Consider the following 21,775-nt stretch of genomic DNA (forward strand, 5'->3'; position numbering starts at 1 on the left):
CTCTTCACTGGGCTCAAAAGACCTCATAAGTAATTAATATTGCTGCAATAATTAGTCTAGCAAGTGTGTGGTTTATTTTACTATAACAATTATTTTACTATAATTGTTCAGTGTATTTGGGTAATGTTTAAAAGTGAGACAGCTATGTACTGCCAACTCAGGAAAAGAAAATTGCCTTCCTGTGACGGGAGGCTAAAATGTTGGATATTGGATGCTGGTTTGTGGTGTTATTCGAATGCCTTGAACTACTGCATCTTCAAGTGTTTTTAAATCTTAACAGCTGTTCTTAAACTGACTAACATACATTTTGCTCTTTTTCTGTGCAGTAATCCTGTGGATTTGAGTAACCCAGCCATTATTAGCTCTACCCCGAAATTTCAGGAGCAGTTTCTGAATGTGAGTGGGATGACTCAAGAGCTGAATCAGTACCCCTGCCTTAAACATCTGCCTCAAATATTCTTTCGTGCCATGCGTGGAATCAGCTGTTTAGTGGATGCGTTCCTAGGTAATGCTTTTGTCTTGCCCATGGATAGCTAGGAATATTAATTTAATCATTATTTTACTATCTTTAAATCTGTTTTCTCTGTAAATACATGAATAACAATTAATCTTTTGCAAGTATACCCTGGAATTTATGAGGAGGAGACTTGAGATCACTTGCAAAAAAATCTGTATGCACAACAGTAACATTTGAATGCATGAAGTTGTAGATGGCCTTAGTTTCAAATGCAAAACAAATAAATCGGAAATATAGAATAAAACAAAACCAGGGATCTCTTTCCCAAACAAGGCTTCTTTTCTCTTTCCATCTAATCACCAATGCAAGTGCTATGCTTTAGCATGTTGTGAGCACTCACCACCGTGTTTCTAATCTTTGTGGCAACTGCTGTGTGCCTGTTTTATAAGGTGTTGAATTTGGACTGTCATCTTCAGATGTTTGTGAAGTTCCCCTTAGTTTACGGTTAGTGGATTACTACTACTGCTGAGTAGAAAGGTTGTGTTTCTTTGTGTCTGTTGGTAACTGAGTAGCTCTAGCTGGTCATTTTTAAGTAACAGGATATGGAGTACCTGAAATTTAAAGCCTTATACTTAGTATGCTTCAGACTTACTGAAAGTTCTTCAAGGAATACATGCTATTGTAAACTCAGAAGAGCTGCCTGTCTCCAGCTGCTTTTCTGCTTAAATGTGTGCAAACAAATGTCATCTGCCATAAGTGTGAGCTGATGAGAGATTGCAGGAGACTAGAGCAGATATGTAAACAGCATTAGAAAAAAACCTGCTGGTGGAATGAGACTGTCAGCCCGGGGAAGAGCAGGCTCTAGGAGCACAGAGTGCAGGGTTAGACTGGATGATGGGAAGAAATTCTTCCCTGTGAGGGTTCATGAGGCCCTGGCACAGGTTGCCCAGAGGAGCTGTGGCTGCCCCTGGATCCCTGGAAGTGCCCAAGGTCAGGTTGGACTGGACTTGGAAGAACGTGGTCTAGTGGGAGGTGTCCCTGCCTGTGGCTGGGGATGGAATGGAGGGTCTTGAAGGTTCCTTTGAATCCAAACTATTCTGTGGTTTTATGAATCAGACACTTCAGACTTCTGAAGATCCTGTAGCAAGATAAAGCACCTAGACTGATAATAGCCTATCTAGAGTGCAGAGATGGAGACTACAATGCATTGGGGCACAGGAGATTTCTTAAAAAAAATTAAATTCAGGCTGTAAGTATGGATTGGGAGAGTGTGCTCAAGCAGACTTGAGAGCTGCAGAAAGATCTTCAGTGAAGGCTGATGGGAGAGCTCATTACCTTCTGTCACAAGTGCTAAAACATTGGGTTTTATCTTGCTCTCCCTTGTACCTACATGATGTGCTTGGCAAAATAGTACATCCTCTTTTCCAGCCAAACGTACCAAAACAATAGGTTTCATAGTGTGTGCTCTGCCTGGGCTGTAACACTGATGATTTAGCAGGACCAAATAGTTCTGTAATGAACAATTATTCATAACTGAATGTGTTATGAAAAGTACTTGGGTGCTTTAATTAACATGGTCAAAAAAAAAAAAAAATCTGTGTCAAATTCTCAAGCACACTGTGGTTCCCCACTTCATATTTCAAATGGGGCACAAGGTTGTTGGAATTCATTAAAATGGGCAAAAATGGTATTCGTCACTTCAAGTTTTGCAGACAGTGAGTTGCTTCTGATTCTGATGAGGAAGAGCTCTGTACACCATGAGTTTCCCTGAAGCTGGATTAAAAACTGGTCTCATGACATGCTGCTGCCAGAAAAATTATAGTTTGCTCAGCTTTCTTACTCTGTCTCATGTACTGCCTTTGTATCTGACTGTTCAGCAGGTGATTCAGCTCAAACCGAGCAGAAAGGTGTGTGGTGGATAGGTTTCATCTTAATTTAGTGAGCTAAGGTGGCTTTAAGGGCCAGACATCTTAGAGATGTCTCAGAAAAAGGTGTGGGAATTATGATTGGGAAAGAAAGGCAAAGGTGAGAGGCACTTGAATTTTTGCAGAAGTGAGCTGTGAAATTGTCTTTGGCAAGTGAACCTTGCTCCTTTCCCTGTGTCTGCTTATAGACTGGTTCTTCCCATCTGCCGTTTCCCACGGCCTTAAGGTGTCGGGTCCTTTGGTGTTTTTTAATCAATTGCTTATTTGATGTAATTACTGTTTTCATTTGCTTATGCATTTATTTCTGCTAATAGTAAAATAGGGAGGGGTGTTTTTATTGCTACTGCTGTTTTGAGGAACGTGGGAGGCGTGGCTATTGACCAAAGGCTCCTATGCCTACTAAAGGCCTGCTCTCTGTTAGCCAATGGAATTCTTGCTGAAATCCTGCTTTATTCCTGGCCTTACAGGCATTTCCCGACCCCGGTCAGACAGCGCACCACCCACGCCGGTGAACAGGCTGAGCATGCCCCAGAACACTGCTACCAACACCACTCCACCCCACAACCGTAGGCATCGGGCAGTGACTGTGAACAAAGTGACAATGAAAACCAGCACTGTAAGATTTCATACTCTGTGTTTGAGTAGCTGACCCTTTGGATTGTTTCCTCAGTTAGCAGAACTAATTTCCTTGATTCTGGGAGCTGATCTGTTCTTCTGTTCAAACAGGTAACTACTGCACATGCTTCAAAAGTGCAGCACCAACCCTCTTCTACTTCTCCACTCTCTAGCCCAAACCAGACAAGCTCTGAGCCTCGGCCACTTCCAGCTCCTCGCAGGCCAAAGGTTAACAGCATCTTGAACCTCTTTGGATCGTGGTTATTTGATGCAGCATTTGTTCACTGTAAACTTCAAAATGGAATAAACAGAGACAGCAGCATGACTGGTAAATATTACAAAAAATATATGTACACTTTTTTCCTTGTTTTCTTGACATTTCCTACCTGCAAGATTACCACATGCATAATCAAAAAAAAGGAAAATTTGAAGTGCTGTGTTGTAATTAATCCCATGAGCTGAGCCAGCATCTGCTATTAACTGAGCAGCTGTTTGGGGATTTCAAAGTTTAAAAAAGTTCACTTTTTTATTATTAAATACTCCTTTGCTCTACCAAGCATGGCACTTCCAATTATGATACTGAGGCAACAAATCCTGCTGTGAGGAGATTGCAGGTAAGTAATTTTCCTTCTGTGAGACATACTCCATTTCAGAGGAGCCTTAGGATAGCCTGGTGTATGCTCCAAGTGCACCATCGGGACAGGTCTGTGAGCTGAGAAGGGTTAATACCTTCTGTTAAAGAACTGGTGTATGTTGATATGAACAGCTCTAAATTTTAGTAGTATTTTGTAACTTTTTGTTCATTGTTTTGCATGATACTTTCAAAACCATAATTTTGGACCTGTATGCCAATTTCCTATGTGTTTAACAAGCTTGCTGTATCATAAAGCTTTTAATCTATTTTTTAGAAAGCTAAAAGCTTCTTAAATTATATTACAATTTCACCATCTTAAAAGTATTTTATAACTACTGCTGTCCTTTGATTTGTTTCCATTTTATTTCTATTATCTTGCAGCATCTTTTATCCAAATTCTTCTTTCTTATAAATCTTGTAAGTAGGAACCAGTAGCTTTTCCTTAATTGCGGTCATGCTTTTCTTTTTCCATAATCCCATATTTTATTTGTAAATTCATTCTCATTGTCTCTTGTAGCTTTTGCACTTTAACTTGAAAAAAACAAGTAATTCTTTTTGTGTGTGTTTTTGAATGGGGAGGATTGTTGGCAAAAGCAAATTAATCTGCCTGAATCAGACCCATCTTTTCTGTACTTTAGTCTGTGATCATGTCATAAATTTCAGGACTTTGCACTAACCATGTTTTTTTTACTTAAAGCTTATTTTACAGACCTAGTGTTTGATTTGTATGCATTGTGCATGTAGTGTTTTTTCCAACTACAGTATATTGCTGGATAGCTTATTTAGGACAAAAAAATGGCTCATGGGAAGATGCATAAAGATTTGTACTTATTTTCTACTTAATGCCAACAAAAATTTATGAGGTAAATGTAGGTTAAATGATAAATTTGAGAACAAAAAATTAGGAGTAGGCACTTGTGATTGAGACATTTCCTTTAAAACAAAACGTAAAAGCACCCTATCTGTAAATTATCTGGTATTCAAACTGCTAAATGTTAACATGCCTTTGTTTGCAAGGCTGACTGTGAACCTACTGTTCCCCAGTGTCCCAGAGCTGAGACAGGAGAAGTTCTCTTTGTCTGGTAGAAACACATAGGTGTAATTATGTCAGGAGTACACATTGTCTGCTGTTTGCTTTTGTAGTTCATAAAAGTTTTGGAAATCCATCCAGTCTTAGCTAAAAACAGGAACATACTCTGTAAGATGTTAGTAATCCTAGAGCAAAGCTGTCCAAGGAAGAGGAAAAACAATTGAAAAAAAAATCACATTGAGTGCAGTATATATTTTGTTTTGGTAGCTATCCTGGAAGAAAGGATGTAGCCAACAGAGTAAGTGGTCTCGTATCCACACAATGCTGATGTGTGAAAGGGAGACCTGAAATCTCTCCAGAAAGACATGGATTGGAGTGCTGTGGACTGGCAGAACTGGCCTGCAGGGAGGGAGAACAGAGCTGGGCAGAGCCACGTCAAGACCCTCTGAGAGGGTCATAGATCTTCTTGCAGGATAAGGGAGCAGGAGATGGCTAACCCATGGTAGCTGCTCTATGGAGGCTCTCTTATTTATTTGGCAGTCTTAGTGATCATGTGAGGAGAGGGACCAGATTAGGAGAATGAGATTCCACAACCTGCTCTTTGTCATATGGTGCATTAAAATTTTTTGATTATTTTTTAATAAGTATGTTTGTACAACAAAACTGGATGAAAGCTGCTTGGTATTCAGGGCAGCATGAGATGAGTTGGCCAGCTGGAAGCGAAGGTCAATAGTAATGGCACCATCGAAAATTTTTTTGTTTTTTAAGGGAGCAAGGGAAGGTGGCACTTCGTTTTTGTGGGTACCAGAACCAGGTGAGGCAGATCCTTGCCCTTTGAGAGAGGGTAGGAAGCTAGTATTGGATATAAGCGCTCTCTTCCCAGCAAAAAGCTGGGACAGTCTCTAGGATATGAAGGTCAGTTGTTGTCATCCATATGAAGTAAACAAGTTAGGTACACCCACAAATATTTCCTAAACAGAGGCACTGGCTCAAATGCAGTGAACTAATAGCTTCATGTTAACTACTAAATTGGACTTGATCTTTGTGTCCAGGATCCCATGAGCCTATTCTGTACATTATCATGCACAGTGAAATGCTGTTTTTTCTCTTCCCAGCTATAGCAACGCAGGCTAGTGTGGAGTTCCGCCGGAAAGGATCCCAAATGTCCACTGACACTATGGCTTCCAACCCCATGTTTGATGCAAGTGAATTCCCAGACAACTATGAAGCAGGAAGGGCAGAGGCATGCGGGACACTGTGTAGGATATTTTGTAGCAAGAAGACTGGGGAGGAAATATTACCAGCTTACCTATCCCGGTACTAACCTATCTTCCAGTTGCTTTATTGGTGTAACTTTATGATGCAGATTAATTCCCAGTGAATAGCATTCACTTGCTGTCTGAATCCTGTGTTGCCAATTTAAAAACACCTAGCTGGCCTTCAGAGGCTGGAGGTGAGATTTCTGGCTAAGCCCAGCACTGTTTTCTTCTCACATTTTCATGATGCTGCTTTTCACTGAGTTTTCTTCAAGTTTCAGTTGAAGGAGAGTACCTTAAAAGTGCTTCAAGCTGGAAGGAACATTTTCTTTGGCACTTTTTTGCCTCCTGTATTTTTATTTTTGTTGAATTTGTCACTGAATATGTTCAGATGGAAAAATAAATATGCAGGCATAAGACTTTTTACACTTTATTTTGTGTTGTCAAATATCACATCAGTGGGTTTGGATTTTTGTAGTTGCTTTTTTTTTCACCCTCTGAGTATTGAAATGCAGTAATATCCCATTATTTGAAGCAGTTGTGTTTGAACTACCTCTGTGTTCAGTTTTATTTCTGAGAAAATGAAGCAATATTGCCTGTAATAATATACCTTTTCCACAAATTTTTGTTATGTAAAATAGCAAATGCTAGAGGCAGAGAATCAATTTTAAATAACGATTCTCTCAAACTTTTCAAGTACATTTGTCCCAGATGGCATTAAAACTTCCCAGAAGTCTGAACAATTTTATTTCTGGGATGTTGTAGTATTTTTTGTATAGATAGTTCATATTTCTCTTGGCAGTCAGTGGAATTCCTCTGTGTCTGTGTCTACAAGACTTTTGAAACAAGTAAGAGGGCATACACGTTCTCTAACAAGAACCTGCAAAAGACGCTAACTGGGTAGCTGGGTTTCTGCCCTTGCTTTTTCATTTGAAGTGGTTATGATGGTTAAGATTAGTCTTGTTTTCCAAATTGTTGATCAGTGTGTCCTGTCCTGACATCCTGTCCATTGTTCTGTCCACTGCCTCCCCCAAGATTTCACAGTATTTTTCTTGTATTGGGGAGTTAAAATCAAGGTCTTGCTCCCACCCTTAATGGGAAGGGAGTAGTGGAGAGCAGGTGATCCACCGTTAGTAACCAGCTGCTTGTGCTTACTCCGCTCCCAGTCTGGGTGTTGCAACAAGTGAAAGAATTCAGTAAAACTGTGCTGCACTAGCTTTTCGCATTAAATACCTGTCATTTGTGAGGGTTTATTAAGCTGGTCAGGTGTGCTTGCCTGTGCTTAAGTAATGTAGGGAAAGATTTAAATCAACATTTCCTAGCTCTATTTTTGAAACTTACTCTATTTTATATAGAAAAGATCAAATAGTGGCTGCAGAATCATGTGAGGTTCTGATGATTTTATGTGCAAATAATTAAATCTTATCTTTCTTTGTCAGATTTTACATGCTTTTAATTCAGGGTTTGCAGATAGCAGATTTCGTTTGCCACCCGGTTCTTGCCAGTGTTATTCTAAACTCCCCTCCTCTGTTCTGCTGTGACCTGAAAGGCATTGATGTTGTGGTTCCCTACTTCATTTCGGCTCTGGAGACTATTTTACCTGACAGGTAAATTGCCATTTCCATATAAAAATTATCAGAGATGATGAGAGGTATTTGTCTTTTGTCATTCCTGCATAATTTCACCAAAGGAATTTTGCCTTCTGATGTAGGGCCCTCAGGGTGTGTGTGTATTCAATGGCAATAATAGCAACGCTGTGCAAGCTCAAATGTTCTGTTTTATTTAATGCAGTTTTCTTTAAAGCAATTACAGTGCTTATTTTAAATGAAATATATGAGATGTTAGCTGCATATTCATTGATGCAAACCAGTGCCTTTAAGAATAGGAAAATATATTGAAATATGTAAAAAATATATTGAAAGCCTATTGATTTTAAACTAAACTTTCACAAGATATTAATTAGTGGCTGTTATTGCAGTGTATTCAATAAGTAAGTAATCTTATGCATCATTAAATGGAAAAGTTGGAGTAGATTCTTATCAGAGCTTTATAGATTTCTGAATGTTTTGCTAAGTTAGGCACTTAATAGTAGTCTCTGCATACCTTCTTCAATGTATGTGTTATGTCTTGGTACCATGTTTCATTTTGATGTTAGGCATTTAGACAAAAAGCATTCTTTATCTCCTGGGTTTAAATCTGAGCCACTGGTTCTTTTGGATAGGTCTTAGAAAGAAACAGCTACATTGCATACTGCAGATTACTTAAGACCATAGGGTGGGTGTATATTTGATATTAACTTCGTTGCATTTGGCTCCAGATTCTTGTGAAAAGTTATTTAACTGTCTGATGCTTTGATTTTGCAGGGAACTCTCAAAGTTTAAAATCTATGTAAACCCCACAGAGCTAAGAAGAGCTTCCATTAACATCTTGCTATCTCTGTTGCCTCTCCCTCACCATTTTGGAACAATAAAGTCTGAGGTAGTACATTTATCACTATGTTTTGTGTTCCATTTTTCTTTCCCTGGGAGTGGGATTTGGATGGGTTGTGGGTTGTATTGGGTGTTTTCTTTAGCACTGGAACTCTTCCAGTGAAGGTGAAACAGTAAGACCATATTACAGTGTGTCAGTAACAATGCGTGCTGTGAACATTGGCTTTTGAAACCCTGCTGCTATCATCTTTAATTGATACTGAAATAAGTGTATTTTTTCTTCAGGTTGTCCTGGAAGGGAAATTCAGCAATGATGAAAGCTCAGCATATGATAAACCAGTAACATTTCTGTCCTTGAAGCTGAGGCTTGTGAATATCCTTATAGGAGCTTTACAAACGGAAACTGATCCCAACAACACTCAAATGATACTAGGTTATTTCAGATTTTTAATTTATTAGCTGTATTATAGAAATGTCTGTCTTAATCTGTCCTGTGATAATATGGGTTATTAGTCGTGTTGCTTTGCAAGAAGAAGGTTTAAATTCCTGGCAGGTTGTCATATGTGTAATCTCCCTCATACTATGAAAACATCTTTAAAAGCCTCACATTTTTGTTAATCTCTCTCTTTTTATGTGGAGTAGTATGTGAAAAGTAGAAGTAAGAGTAAAGCACGTTTTAGCACAGAAAGCCAGTCATAACTGGAAATGGAAGTAGGTAAAAATGTCATAATTTTAGGAAGGATTCCTGACTAATGGATTTCAGAGAAAACCTTAGGTTTTGGCACAGTTAAGCCTAAGAAGCATATTGACATATTGGTGACTGGTCGTCCAGCATTGGCAAAATAGAGATTTTTTAGTGGTGTGTAACTCCTCAGACAAAATCCAAAAGTTTTGGAATAGAGTGTGAAGCTGCACTATACACAAACTGTTGGGCAAACTGTTCTTCAAGGTAGTGAGTGAATTACCATTATGGTGAATACTCAGAAAGGAAGCAGAAGATGAAAACTTGGATAGTGCATAATCTGTCAAATTAAATATGTTTTCAGAGAAGTATAAATGTATATGACTATTATTCTTACTTGTCCCCCCCTTATTCTTTTTTTATTTCAACATGATGGTGTTCTTGCCCTTACCACTTTCCTTATGTCTGTTTAAAAAGGCAACAGTCTTGTGGTGTGAGAGGAGTGTCTGCCTTGTTCTGGGAGGCAGACAGTTTATCTGCTTAACAGGGGAGGGCAAGAAAATGATGCATAGTTAAAGGAAGGGAAACAAATCCAAGTCTGCAAAGACTTTAGGAAGGTTATCTTGCAATAGTTTAAGCAGGTTCTTTTCTCACAGAAGACTAGAGGAGAATAATTTGAAAGAATAATTTGCATCCAGTGCTGGTGAAGGGGTGAGAATATCTGTGGTTGCCAAGTAAGACTCTCAGAGCATTGGTGCACCTGAGGTTGTCCCACCTCCAATACTATGTCTGACACCTCAGGGTGATACTTTGTTAAATCCCACCCCTGTGGTCCCATGCCCCTCCATACTGAGTTGGTCTGCAGCCAGCTGGGTAGCTGCTCTACCTGGAATTGCTTTTCTACTGGGAATTATTATTCCCGTGCTTGTCCCTGCCAGTTCACCTGCCCTGTAATTCTCCTCTTCTTTTTCCATATGTGAAGTTATTTCCTGCTGGATTTAGCTGGAGGGGATTCATGAATCTCCAGTTTAGCCAGGAATTCTCACATGTGCCACCAGCATCTCAAAAAGAGCAGGGTTTGTTTCCATCTGCCAGTAAATGTTTGGCAGCAAGTGGTGCATTTCATAGAATCACAGAGTGGTTTGGGTTGGAAAAAAAGCCTTAAAGCTCATGCCATTCCACCCTGCTATTCCACCAAGCGTTCCACCCCCATTCCTTGGGTAGGGACACCTTCCATTATGCCAGATTGCTCCAAGCTCTGTCCAGCCTGGCCTTGGACCATTGCAGGGATGGGGCAGCTACAGCTTCTCTGGGCCGCCTGTGTCAGAGCCTTCCCACCCACACAGGGAAGAATTTCTTGCCACCATCCCACTTCACCTTGCCCTCTCTCAGTGTGAAAACATTCCTCCTTGTCCTGTCATTTCCCTTCATAGAGTAAGTTGTGTTCTCCTAAATGTTCATTGATGGACGAGACAGGGGAAGGAGGCAGAAAATTTAAACTGAAGCCACCAAATGTGCCAGTGTCAGCCAGTTTCAGGTCCATGTCTTTATTGCTTCCCTCATCATCTGGGGCTGATGCTGCCAAGCAGGTAACCTGAGTTTTTAAGTGAGCACAGTCTGATGTAAGATAAGGAACCACTTCAGCCCTTCTGTAAAGCCGAAATCCTTCCAAACTGAGGAATTTGACAGACCTATCACAGAACAGTTGGGGCTGTAGGAGAGCTCTGGATATCATTCAGTCTTAACTCCCTACCAAGGCAGACTCAGCAGGAGCAGGTGACACAAGAACCTGTCCAGATGGGTTTTAAATGTCCTCAGAGAGGGGAGACTCCGTGACCTCCTTAGGCAGCCTCTTCCAGTGCTTTGCCACCCTCCATGGATGTTTCCTCATGTTGAGGTAGAACTTCTTGTATTTTAGTTTGTGCATTACTCCTTGTCCTATTGCTGGGTGCCATTAAAGAGTATGGCACCATCCTCTGGACACCCACCTTGAGATATTGTTGTGTAATGATGAGATCCCCTCTCAGTCTTTTTTAGATTCTGTTCAAAGCATTTTTAACATAGCTGAAAGCACGCTCTGTCTCAACTTTCATCTGCTTCAAATGGCTAAGCTCAAAGCAAGTCCTGTGTCTTAATAAGAGATTTTATAAGACAGGACTGCAAACCTCTATGTTAGACCTTCTATGCTGCTTGGTAACTTTTAGTGGTGAATTCTTCTGTAGTCCATAGTTACCTTCTTCTATCTGATTCTGCAGGTGCAATGTTAAATATTGTTCAGGATTCAGCACTGCTAGAAGCCATTGGCTGTCAGATGGAAACAGTGAGTATTTTTGTTTCTGAAGTTACTTCTTCAGAAAGAATGCATTCCTCACTTTACCTGCAAGTGGAAGGGGCTCAGATAGCATCTTGAGATTTGGTCTTTTGTATCTGGCAGCATGGGGGACTCAGAAATTTTCTCATCTCTCTAAACTGCCTTTCACTCTGCAGAATGGTGGTGAAAACAACCTCTTCAAAAGCCACAGTCGCACAAACAGTGGCATCAGCACTGCAAGCGGTGGCAGCACAGAGCCCACGACACCTGACAGTGAGCGGCCAGCACAGGCCCTCCTGAGGGATTATGGTAAGGATAGCTCTTTGGAAAACCCTGTCACAGTATGCCAGGTTGATGTTTTCTGGGTTTGTCTGTAACAGTTCTGGCTAAAGGATTAATGTGCCCAGGTGTTTGAAGCCAGGTGGATAGCCCAGCTGTGTGCTGCAAGTCTGCATTCACGTGTGCCCTTCCTGTGGTTGTCTTAACCCTACTGAAGAACTCTAAACATTTTCAAAATCAGAATGTAAAAGCTTATGAAAAAGGTGTTTGCAAACTTTACTTTCACTTACGTTTTAAAGACACCTAATTTCTGTCAACAAGAATGGGATATATGTACACCAAGTGTAAATTAATCACTTCATTAGTTTTAATAGCATTCCAAATGCTCATCTGACCTCTGCAGGACCTTTTCTTAAACCACATTTAAAGAACATTCCAGGGATTCTAACTTTTATAGAGCAAGTAAGCAGAAGGCTTGTAATATGTCATATGCTGTAACAATAGAATTTAGTAATTAACTTTAGTTTATGTCTTGTACTGTTCGTTTTTGACTCTCTGTAGTAAAATCCATGTTCTAAATCTGTGTATGGTAAGCTGGCTGACTGTCAAGATCCTGCAATTCATTTGCTCCTTTGGTCTTCAGTTTAACTGATGTTGGCCAATTAAATGTGAGAACAAATCACCTTCATTATATTGTAGCCTAGACTGACAATTCTATCATCACCAACCAAAAATGTTTGGTGGTGTTTTTTTTAACTAGTTCTGTAAATAGCCAGAGGAGGGAGATTATCAGGAAAGGCTTCAGTAAATTCTAGGGATTCATGTAAACATATTGGTGCTTCCCCTTTTCCCAAGGATTTGCTTGTTTGAAATTATCAAAGTGCTAGTTTTCTGCACACCATTTGAATTCTGTGTTTAATTTATGTGGGTTTTCATTGACAAGTGCTTGTAAAAATACTCGTTTGTAAGATTTTAAAAATATTCTAAATATTTGAATTACAGTCTTCATACCATGACATTACACTACAAAAATATATTTCAAGTTTTCATTTTTTTTGATTTTTAAAATTTCCTGTGCCCAGAAGGTAAGGCTGTAATAAGCTTTTGAAAGGAGTTGGTGTTTCCACTGGATGCTTCAAACAAGGGAAAATTGAAAACATGATGGTCTATTGTTACTGTTCAGCCATAGTAAACTCTTGAATCTGTTCCTGGTGTAACACTGGACATACTCCTTGAGTGTTAAATAAGGTCATTTAAATTTTGGGAAGGATATGCCTTATCTGTTATAGTTCTCGTGTCTCTTTATAACTAGTCATTGACCAGTTTATTTCTGACATTAATTTGCATACTTCAGTTTTAACAAATACGGATAGTATTTATGTTTCGTAGTATTTTGAAGTGACAGCAACTGATACTTAAAACATTTTCCATTTTTAATTTTCAGTTAAAGGTTCAAGGAAACAGAAGGTTAAAAAGAATTGTTTCTCTAGCACTGATTCTTTCATTATCCGTGTCTATTGAACTAGTGCAGTTTTTGATAAACATTAGGTGTGGATAGAATGGTTAACTTCTGACACAGATATCTGAAATGACATGTTCTCCTTAGTTCCTCAGTACAACTACTAATGTTTAATATACATTACCAAAGCATGTGTTTTCCTGAGACTAAAAGACATAACATGACATGGACAATTTAAGTACTATAGCAAAACCTGAAGCTGGCTGTTCTGCTGCTGAAATGCAGCAGAGCTCTGGTATTATTCAAAATGTCTTCAAAAAAAATTAAATTGAACTAGCTGGTCTGAATGGGTTTGTATAATGCCTGGAGAGTACGCGAGGGAGTTAACCTGTGCAAAAGGCATCAACCAGTTTCAAGATGGTTAGGGTTTATTTTATGTCTGTATTGTGTCTGCTTTGCCTTGTGCCTGTGCTTTGCTTTTTGTCACTAATGCTTAGTTATTTTCCCTCCCTGTGGTGTGTGGTTTTGGGGTTATATCCTAGCTCTTCATACAGATACAGCTGCTGGATTGCTGATCCGCAGCATTCACCTGGTAACCCAAAGGCTCAACTCCCAGTGGAGGCAGGACATGAGTATCTCTCTGGCTGCCCTGGAGCTGCTCTCTGGACTGGCAAAGGTGAGACGTGCAGCTTGGTGTGCTCTGGCCCCTTCTCACAGGGTGGTTGTGGTCCTGCTGCCTTGGGTGAAAGTCATGCCACGAAACAGATTCTGTGGCTGAGTTTGTTAGCAACTATTCTGTTTGGAAATGAAAAGGAAACAGGACTGTTGTTGCAGGTAATCTTCTCCCGCACAGTTTAAACACACTGTGGCTCAAAGGACACATGGCCTGGGAATGCTTTTTAGCTGAAACTTGTGTTGTACCATTTTTTTCTCTTCCCTCTCATCTTGGAAATAGTTTTTAGAGCTTGATAAAACGTAGTGTACTGCTAATAGGAAGTGTACTTAGAGCAGCCATTATAACCTGGTGTGACAATTTAGCATTTCCTGACATAATCCCTCAGGAACTCAACAGATCTCTTTTAATGTGTGTCTCAGCCAGTTTTTAGAGCATTAAATCAGCACTGAGCCATATTGGACTGGGTGTTTATTCACTACTGTAGTAGTGTGAACTGAAGAATGTATTTGAAAGTGTTCTGAAATGAATTAATGTGTATTATTGGATCTTATAGAGCACCATACAGAACCAGGGCTTTCTGCAGCTTATGTAGTTAAGCCAGGGTCTTCTTGGTTTGTTTTTTTTTCTTCCAGGATTATGGGAATGTGGAAATATATTATCTTTTCAAATGTATTCCCAGGTTAATGTTAAATATTGTAGTCTTTGTATAATTCTCATGCAACTGAAGTAATTCTTGCCCTGGAATATATTCCCCCAACAAAGTGGGGAAAAACAGATCACTTCCTCCTATGGAACTACTGTGGGGATTTGTTCTGCATGTGTCTTTGGAGGTGACATGTCCCAAAGCCTTTCTCAGGTAGGGGCTGTTCTCCTGTCTTGTGTCTGTTTGGCAGTTATCAGTGGGACTTAGAAAAGTCAAAAATCTTGTTTCCTGCAGGAGTGTTGGTTCGCAAACCTGCCTATCATAAGCTCATCTTGAGGGGACTCTGTTTGCTGTAGATCATGAGCTTCTGAAGGATGTTCTAGCTAAATCCTGGGGCTCTGAATTGTCACTCCCATTTGTGGAGTACAGCTGCCAGGCTTCAGTGCTGGCACCAGCAAGTCCATCCACCTTCCTGCTTGGATAAGCATGGTCAGATGCTACAGACTTAGAAGAATCCATCTGTTCCTGTGCTGAGTCACAAGCCATGAATAAGAGAGAGAGTTTTTTAGCCTTACAGTTCAGATCCTCATGGCTCATTGAGCTGTTTCCTGACCTTCTTGTCTGGAGCCTTGCTCTCTGCAGCCCTGAGCTGGGAAAGAAGCGGAGAGAGGTGTTTGCAGTGAGTTTTGGGGAAGAGGTTCTGGGGTTTTTATCAGTCTGCTTGTCCAAGGATGGCTTTTTTGTTCCTTTTACCAGTGCTGAAAGTTACTGTGCTGAGACTATGTCTAGGGGAAAGTTACTTGAGCAGAATGAAGCCCTATGGAAGGGAGAGTTAGCAGTGAGTGGGTTCTTGGAGATACAGAATGGAGTTACAGAGCTGAAGAAGAGGCGTTTGTGGGGAAAAAATTTCAATACTGCAAATTCAGCTTACATTTAGTTTCTTACCGAGCCATACTGGTCCCACTTCTGCTCTTTGAAACCAAGCTATGCAATGTGGTCATACCCCAGTGCACCTTTTTCTTACTTTTAGTTTCAGTATCCATCACTGTTAAATAATTTTACCTGCAATTTTAAGCTGTAATCAAAAAAGAGCTCAGTTTATTGCTGTTTCTTGAAACTGCATTTAGAAATATTTTCAAAAACTGTTTTTCTCTAAGATATTTGTGGAGGAATTCACATGCTGTTGCCCTTATTGACGCAGGTGAAGGTGGTAGTTGATCCCGTGGATCGGAAGCGTGCCATCAGCTCCGTGTGCAGCTACATCGTCTACCAGTGCAGCCGCCCAGCCCCGCTGCACTCCCGGGACCTGCACTCCATGATTGTGGCAGCTTTCCAGTGCCTCTGTGTCTGGCTCACGGAGCACCCCGACATGCTGGATGAGAAGGTCAGAGTCTCCCATGGATAAATTTTGAGTTCTGCATCTGAAATGCCTTTTGTGCCCAACCTGTCTGTTCTCAATACTTTAAAATAGTGTTGTTTGCTTAGCTTTCTTAAGAATTTCAAAAATAGTTTCTGTGCAAAATACTTCTGAACTTTAATTCCAGATCTTTATTTGCCGATACAGTTTTTTGCTTTAAAATTACCTTTATAGTTATAGCAATGTCTCAGTCTTCCTGGTTTGTGAAACTGGAAAAAGAGAGAAAAAAAGAAACCTGGATAAAACCAAAAGAGAAATATAGAAATTAATGGGGTATCCCATAGCTACCTGCTGCAGGTAGCCATGAATCTCCTCATTTCTCAGCTCTTACCTTACTAAAGCATTTTCATTTTCTAGGCTTACAGAATTCCTTTGATGTTAATATTTTGATAATCAGAGTTTGTTTCACCAATTTTCTAGAAACTGAGCAAAGCATAGCTCAGTGTAAGGTGGAATTTACTTGGGAAGCTTGAGAAGAGCAGGAAATGAGAAGAGAAAAATGCTTGAGAAGAGCAGAGAAACATGTTTTCAATTGCCTTCTGCCCTGCTGTTTAATAAAAAATGAAGAAATTTGAATGCATGTTTTCATTGTTAGTCTCTTTCAGAGCCAACTTAGGGATCTTGCTGTGTTTTTATAGATAATAGATATATATGTATTATGTAATATTTTATCTTTTTACATAGAGCATTACATATCTTTTGTTATCTTTTTACAAAGAGCATTACATATCTTTATATTTTGTTTATTCTGTAACGTAGAAAAATATATATATTTTAAAAAAGAAGACTGAAAACCCACTTGCAGAACTTCATTTAAAGATGCTTTCTGCATGTACTTTGGAGTACTGAATGTAGCACAGGTTGTGTTTAGTCAGTTGCATAATGCTTTATTCTGTTTCATTATGGTCTTTTTTATTTCAATTACCACTGTAGAGAGATAGTGTTACATACTGTGTGCATTATGTACTGGACATTGAGTAGCTCATTCTTGAGTCATGACAGTCAGATGAGAACCTTTCCCTACATTTGCAAGTATTAAAAATGCAACTTTCCAGGTGCCTCCTCTGACATTTGCTTTAAATTTCACGTGCTATATTGCTACTCTGTAAACTCCTGCTGCAATTTGTGGCCAGTCTTTTCAGCTCAGTGCTGGCTAATTTTACTCTATTAGAGAACTTTGATTTTTGTCTTCACCTTTTATTCTATATCAACAATGAATATAAGGAAGGACAAAGGCCAAGACACAGAAACCTGTCTGGTTTCTGGTGGTACAACCTGACCAATTGTGTTCAGTTTTAATCATTTATTCAGGAGAAGTCTTTCTTTATTATTCTGTAGCTCAAGCCATGATATCCAAACCTTTGTTGTAGTAATCTGAATATTTTCAGCGGGTGATTTTGTTCTGCACAGCACTGGTGTGTCATATCTGTAGTTGTACTGAGTGTTGGCTTATCCTGTAATAGATTTGTTGAAGCTTTTACAATGTACTTCTAGAATGTTCTTATTTTTCTCTTGGTGAATTAAATACCGTGATGTATTTTACTAATAAAATACTAATGTATTTTACTAATGATGTTGGCAATTGAAAAATTTGGAAAAGGATTCCTTGCAGCTTTCCAGATGAGTTCATTCTTAATGTGCTTAAAACTTAAAACTTCTGCAGTGTCCTAGAAATACATTTATTATATATTAAAGTATGTTTACATTTTTCTGTTGCATTCATAATAGTCCTCTTGGCAATTTGGTATACATACAATGAAATACATTGTGTGTATTTATCCATTCAGAGACCTTTTACCATTAGAATATAAATAGATAATATAAGTACACATCTATAAACAGAAAAAATACCAGTTCTATAGCAAACGTGATCGTATTTTAACAGTGTAGGAGTAATCTTCTGCCTTTAAATAAAGAGCTCATATTACAAGCAGTGTTTTTTTTACTTAATGATATATCACTGTTTCCCTGAGGTTTTGGATATGTTTATCCAAGTGCTTCTGCTTCAAGGTGGTTCTTGTGTTTTAGGATTGTTTAAAAGAGGTATTGGAGATTGTGGAGCTGGGCATTTCAGGGAGTAAATCCAAAAACAGTGAACAGGAGGTCAAATACAAAGGAGATAAGGAGCCAAACCCTGCATCCATGCGAGTGAAGGATGCTGCTGAAGCTACACTGACATGGTATGTAATTTGTCAGAGCACTTTTAATGTTCAGTATTGCCTTGTCTGAGAGTGCTTAATAGGGAGTTTGCAGCTGGTGGCCCTTGATGTAACAAGAGTGTTTAAGAAATTAGGCAGAAGTTCCCTGTCTTTGCCTTTGGGCAGGGCTGTGCTCTGCCTTAGATCTCTCCCTCTCCCTTTGCAGGTCTTAACAGAAAACAGATCCCTCTGATCACTGTTTTCCCCTCCTGCCTCCTCCAGCCGTAGTGTTCTGTTCCTGGCCAGGCCTCTCTGCAGACAGCAATTCCTTCTCTCTTTCACTTACCCCAGTGATTCTGTCTTCCCATTTCCTCTTCTCCTCAGCCTGACAACATATGCTGTCCCTACTCTAGTTAGGAAACTGGTAGACACTGTGTGACAGCAGGGAATGGCACATGCAGCACATATATGCTGGAGCAGGATCAGATGGCTTCTTGCTCACAGCATTGGGCTTGATTAATAAATTTGAGAGGTTCTGCTGGAAATGCAGTAACAGATAATGTGTGGGTTTGAGGAAGGGAAGCACAGAGATGAAAATTGGGATTTGCTCCAGAGAAGTTGGAAAGCACTGTGTTATGAGCTGAACAGCATAGTGGCAGACAGGACAGATTGAGGATGGGGAGGATAAATGTGTTTTGCAAAAGGCAATAGCTGGTTTCTTTTTTGCTCTGCTTTAGAATCCAACTGTTATAAACAATACTATTAGTAAAAACAACTGTGTAATTTCCAAGGAAAAGCAACTACTCTTTGGAACTTGTGGACAAATCTGTATTGTTGCCTGAAAGTGTTTATTTTAATTTAGAGAGATGAAACTGTTTTCACAGTAAAGTGGGAAAGTGTGTGGGGAGGGCAATCAATAGACTTACTTTTGCTCTGGGTGTTGGTGTTAAGGGTGGTAAAGTCCTGGCTTAGATCGTGTGAACTTCAGTCCAACACTGGACAATTCTCATTACTGGTTCCTGCCATAGAAATTTTCAATTTCTAATTAGTGAGACCCTGTACAACTTCAAATGATTTAAAACTATGCTTCTAGGGGCCTCCTAAGGCTGTGGCTCCAAGGAGGTGGGCACTGTTGGACCCCACCTGGAGGCATTCTTCCAGGGAAGATTACCATCTGTGATAGTTGTGCTTGTGTGATCCTGGACTTTTTCGGGTGCCAACTCCTTAAAGGGTTTTAAGTTACTGTAATCTGGACTTGAAGAAAGGAAAGGCAATTTTAACTAGTGGACTGCCATGTCTGTCCTGTTTGTTGATATGAAAGGGCTAAAGTATGGACGGTTGGAGAAATAATGTTTTAAAAATTAACATAAAGCTATGGAAGGGTACATATTTTCATGCTTTAAAGAACGTCTTAATAGCTTTATAACCCAGGTTATAAAGAAGCTTATTCTACAGGCAGAGTACCCTTCTTTGTAGATTTTCATGCATGTTTTTCTAAACGTGCTGGTTATTTTAAAACAACATGATGGGTGAGGGCAAATATGCTCTGATAATGTAACTGCTAGGTCAAGATACAGATGAAGAATGTGAGTGAAAGTTTGTGCTTGGGTGGAACAGTTCACTTAATCTGACATAACCCTCGACTTTTGTCTCACTTGCAGCATTATGCAGTTACTTGGAGCATTTCCTTCTCCTAGTGGTCCTGCTTCTCCTTGCAGCTTGGTGAATGAAACCACGTTAATTAAATATTCCCGTCTCCCTACCATAAACAAGCACAGCTTCCGTTACTTTGTTTTGGACAACAGTGTCATTCTGGCCATGTTGGAGCAACCTCTAGGGAATGAACAGAGTAAGTTCAGATTTCCCATTTCCTTCTTTCTCAGGCTAGAACTTTCTGTACAGAGCTGCAAAACAAAGGTACTTCAAGGGTTTCTCTCACATTTCAGGGGCTTTCCTGTCTGTGGGTGGGCACACAGAGCGGAGTGTTGCTCTGGGATGAAGTGCTGGGAATAACTTGAATGCCAGTGATAATCAAACATGCACAAGCCTTCCCAAATTGTTTATGCAGTTGTCCAAGTCTTTCAACCAGTTAGATCATATTCTTGCTGCTGACTGCTGTTGAAATAATGGGTGATGGACAAAAGAAATAGCATTACGCTTTGAAACATCCTTGTTCATACAAGAATAAAACTCTAAGTATTATAGGAAACTTGATAGAGTTAAGTGCTTAACATATGGTTATTATGTCTCCTTTATGCTTGCACCATTACTGCTGCTTGCTTTAGGCCTCCTATTACTGCATATTTCTGTGGATGCTTTCAGCTCAGGTGGTTTTAGTTGCTTAGGAGCTGTTAAAACTTCCCCATGTCTGATCCTGTTCTGTCAATGACACCTCCTATAAAGGAGATTTGTCACAGGGTGTTGCCTTTCACAGCTGAGCCTAACTCATTTCAGCCTCATAGACTTTGACCATCAGGAACTTCTATTACAAAAATCTGGTATTACATGATGCTTTGAACAGAATAACTGATCCCGTAAGTCTTCACGTCTCGTGATGTTGCCTAATAGAACAGATGAAAATTCTTTAACATGTTACCTCAGTTAAAGACTAATTATGTTAGGGCTGATGTACTGTCCCTAATACATTTTCCTCATCTGTAGATAGGATTGAGCCTAAAAACTAATCTTGAAAGCAGATATTGCACAGAACTGCACAAACTAGTGCTGAGAAGCTGAGTTGCTGTCCAGAGTGCTCTGACCATGTTGAGAATCACTGAATAGATCTTACAGGAAGTGACAATGCTGGGAGCCATTGCCACATGTCCACCCCCAGTCTGTGTTGGAGCAAGTGTGTTCCTGACTGGAGTGGATTAGAGCATGCTAAGCAATTCTCATTCTCACTCTGCCTTTGCTAAATGTGTTACTGTGGAATCCTGCAAAGCTGTTGTAATCAAAAGTTAGATTATCTTTTCTTGCTGTGTATAACTTGCTTACAAATCCCCTTTGAATTATAAGATTAAATGCAATAATGCACAAGTACATCAGGCCAGTTCTGAGGCAGATCATGGAAGTGAGTGACTGAGGAGCTGGTTTGGATTCTCTCTGTGTTTATGTACAGGGTGTGCATAGGCTGTGCTGCACCCTGAACTTCCCAGGAAATACTGGGGAAGGAATAGAGTTCTGCTCATTACCTGATGGTGCCAGTGTGTGGTTTATGTGCACAAAAGATAAATGCAAATACCTTTAAGAAGAAAAGCTTATGATGAAGTATGATGATCTCATCTAAGGCTAAGACTAATATTGGAAGCCTTTTAAATCTTGAAGGAAGACTGAAATCTCTGCAATCTTAAAACCATCATTGTGCCAGTAGAAAGGCACCTAAGGACTCTGTAGTCTGACCTCCTGCTGTAGACAAGGCCAGCACTGGATTTGGACCAGGATAACACGACCTGATGTTGCCCAAGTGGGTCTTGCAAACCTGAGAGAACCACTTCTCTGTGTCCCTATTCCTTGTGGGGAAAAATTTTCCGTGATGTGGAGTCAGAATCTTCTGAGTCTTTATTTGACCATTATCTTTTGTCCTTCCACTGTTCTTATGGCTGCTATTTGTGAGGAACTTTTGCAGGAGGTCATGGAAGCATCATGGAAATGGTGTCTCCATATGGTCATTGTCTCACCTAAACAGGCAGTGACTTAACAATCTTTGATCTCTTTGGAGGTATTTGGAGAAATTGTGATTTGCATGAACTTGGACAAAAGTTGCTTTTAATGATGAAACTGAGCTGGCAAGTATTGAACTGACATAGTAGACTAGCACTAGCTGC

The 21,775-nt window shown here is 39.8% G+C and overlaps 1 protein-coding gene across 5 annotated transcripts in view; it reads left to right on the plus strand.

Moving 5' to 3' along the window:
• The window catches only part of RALGAPB (Ral GTPase activating protein non-catalytic subunit beta), a 60,019-nt gene that overhangs the window by 18,696 nt on the left and 19,548 nt on the right, over nucleotides 1-21,775 (plus strand). For 2 of the 5 annotated variants that reach the window (XM_038158651.1, XM_038158647.1), the window contains 14 exons: nucleotides 327-505; nucleotides 2,850-2,998; nucleotides 3,109-3,325; nucleotides 4,013-4,048; nucleotides 5,777-5,978; nucleotides 7,357-7,524; nucleotides 8,281-8,395; nucleotides 8,632-8,779; nucleotides 11,284-11,348; nucleotides 11,516-11,648; nucleotides 13,620-13,753; nucleotides 15,598-15,780; nucleotides 17,842-17,993; nucleotides 19,613-19,800. In XM_038158651.1, the coding sequence (XP_038014579.1) occupies nucleotides 327-505; nucleotides 2,850-2,998; nucleotides 3,109-3,325; nucleotides 4,013-4,048; nucleotides 5,777-5,978; nucleotides 7,357-7,524; nucleotides 8,281-8,395; nucleotides 8,632-8,779; nucleotides 11,284-11,348; nucleotides 11,516-11,648; nucleotides 13,620-13,753; nucleotides 15,598-15,780; nucleotides 17,842-17,993; nucleotides 19,613-19,800 (2,069 nt within the window). The remainder of the gene's footprint in view (nucleotides 1-326; nucleotides 506-2,849; nucleotides 2,999-3,108; nucleotides 3,326-4,012; nucleotides 4,049-5,776; nucleotides 5,979-7,356; nucleotides 7,525-8,280; nucleotides 8,396-8,631; nucleotides 8,780-11,283; nucleotides 11,349-11,515; nucleotides 11,649-13,619; nucleotides 13,754-15,597; nucleotides 15,781-17,841; nucleotides 17,994-19,612; nucleotides 19,801-21,775) is intronic. The other 3 variants (XM_038158648.1, XM_038158649.1, XM_038158650.1) reach the window with 3 other exon arrangements.

The sequence above is a fragment of the Motacilla alba genome, chromosome 20, assembly GCF_015832195.1.
Source record: "Motacilla alba alba isolate MOTALB_02 chromosome 20, Motacilla_alba_V1.0_pri, whole genome shotgun sequence".
In the NCBI taxonomy this organism is placed as follows: domain Eukaryota; kingdom Metazoa; phylum Chordata; class Aves; order Passeriformes; family Motacillidae; genus Motacilla; species Motacilla alba.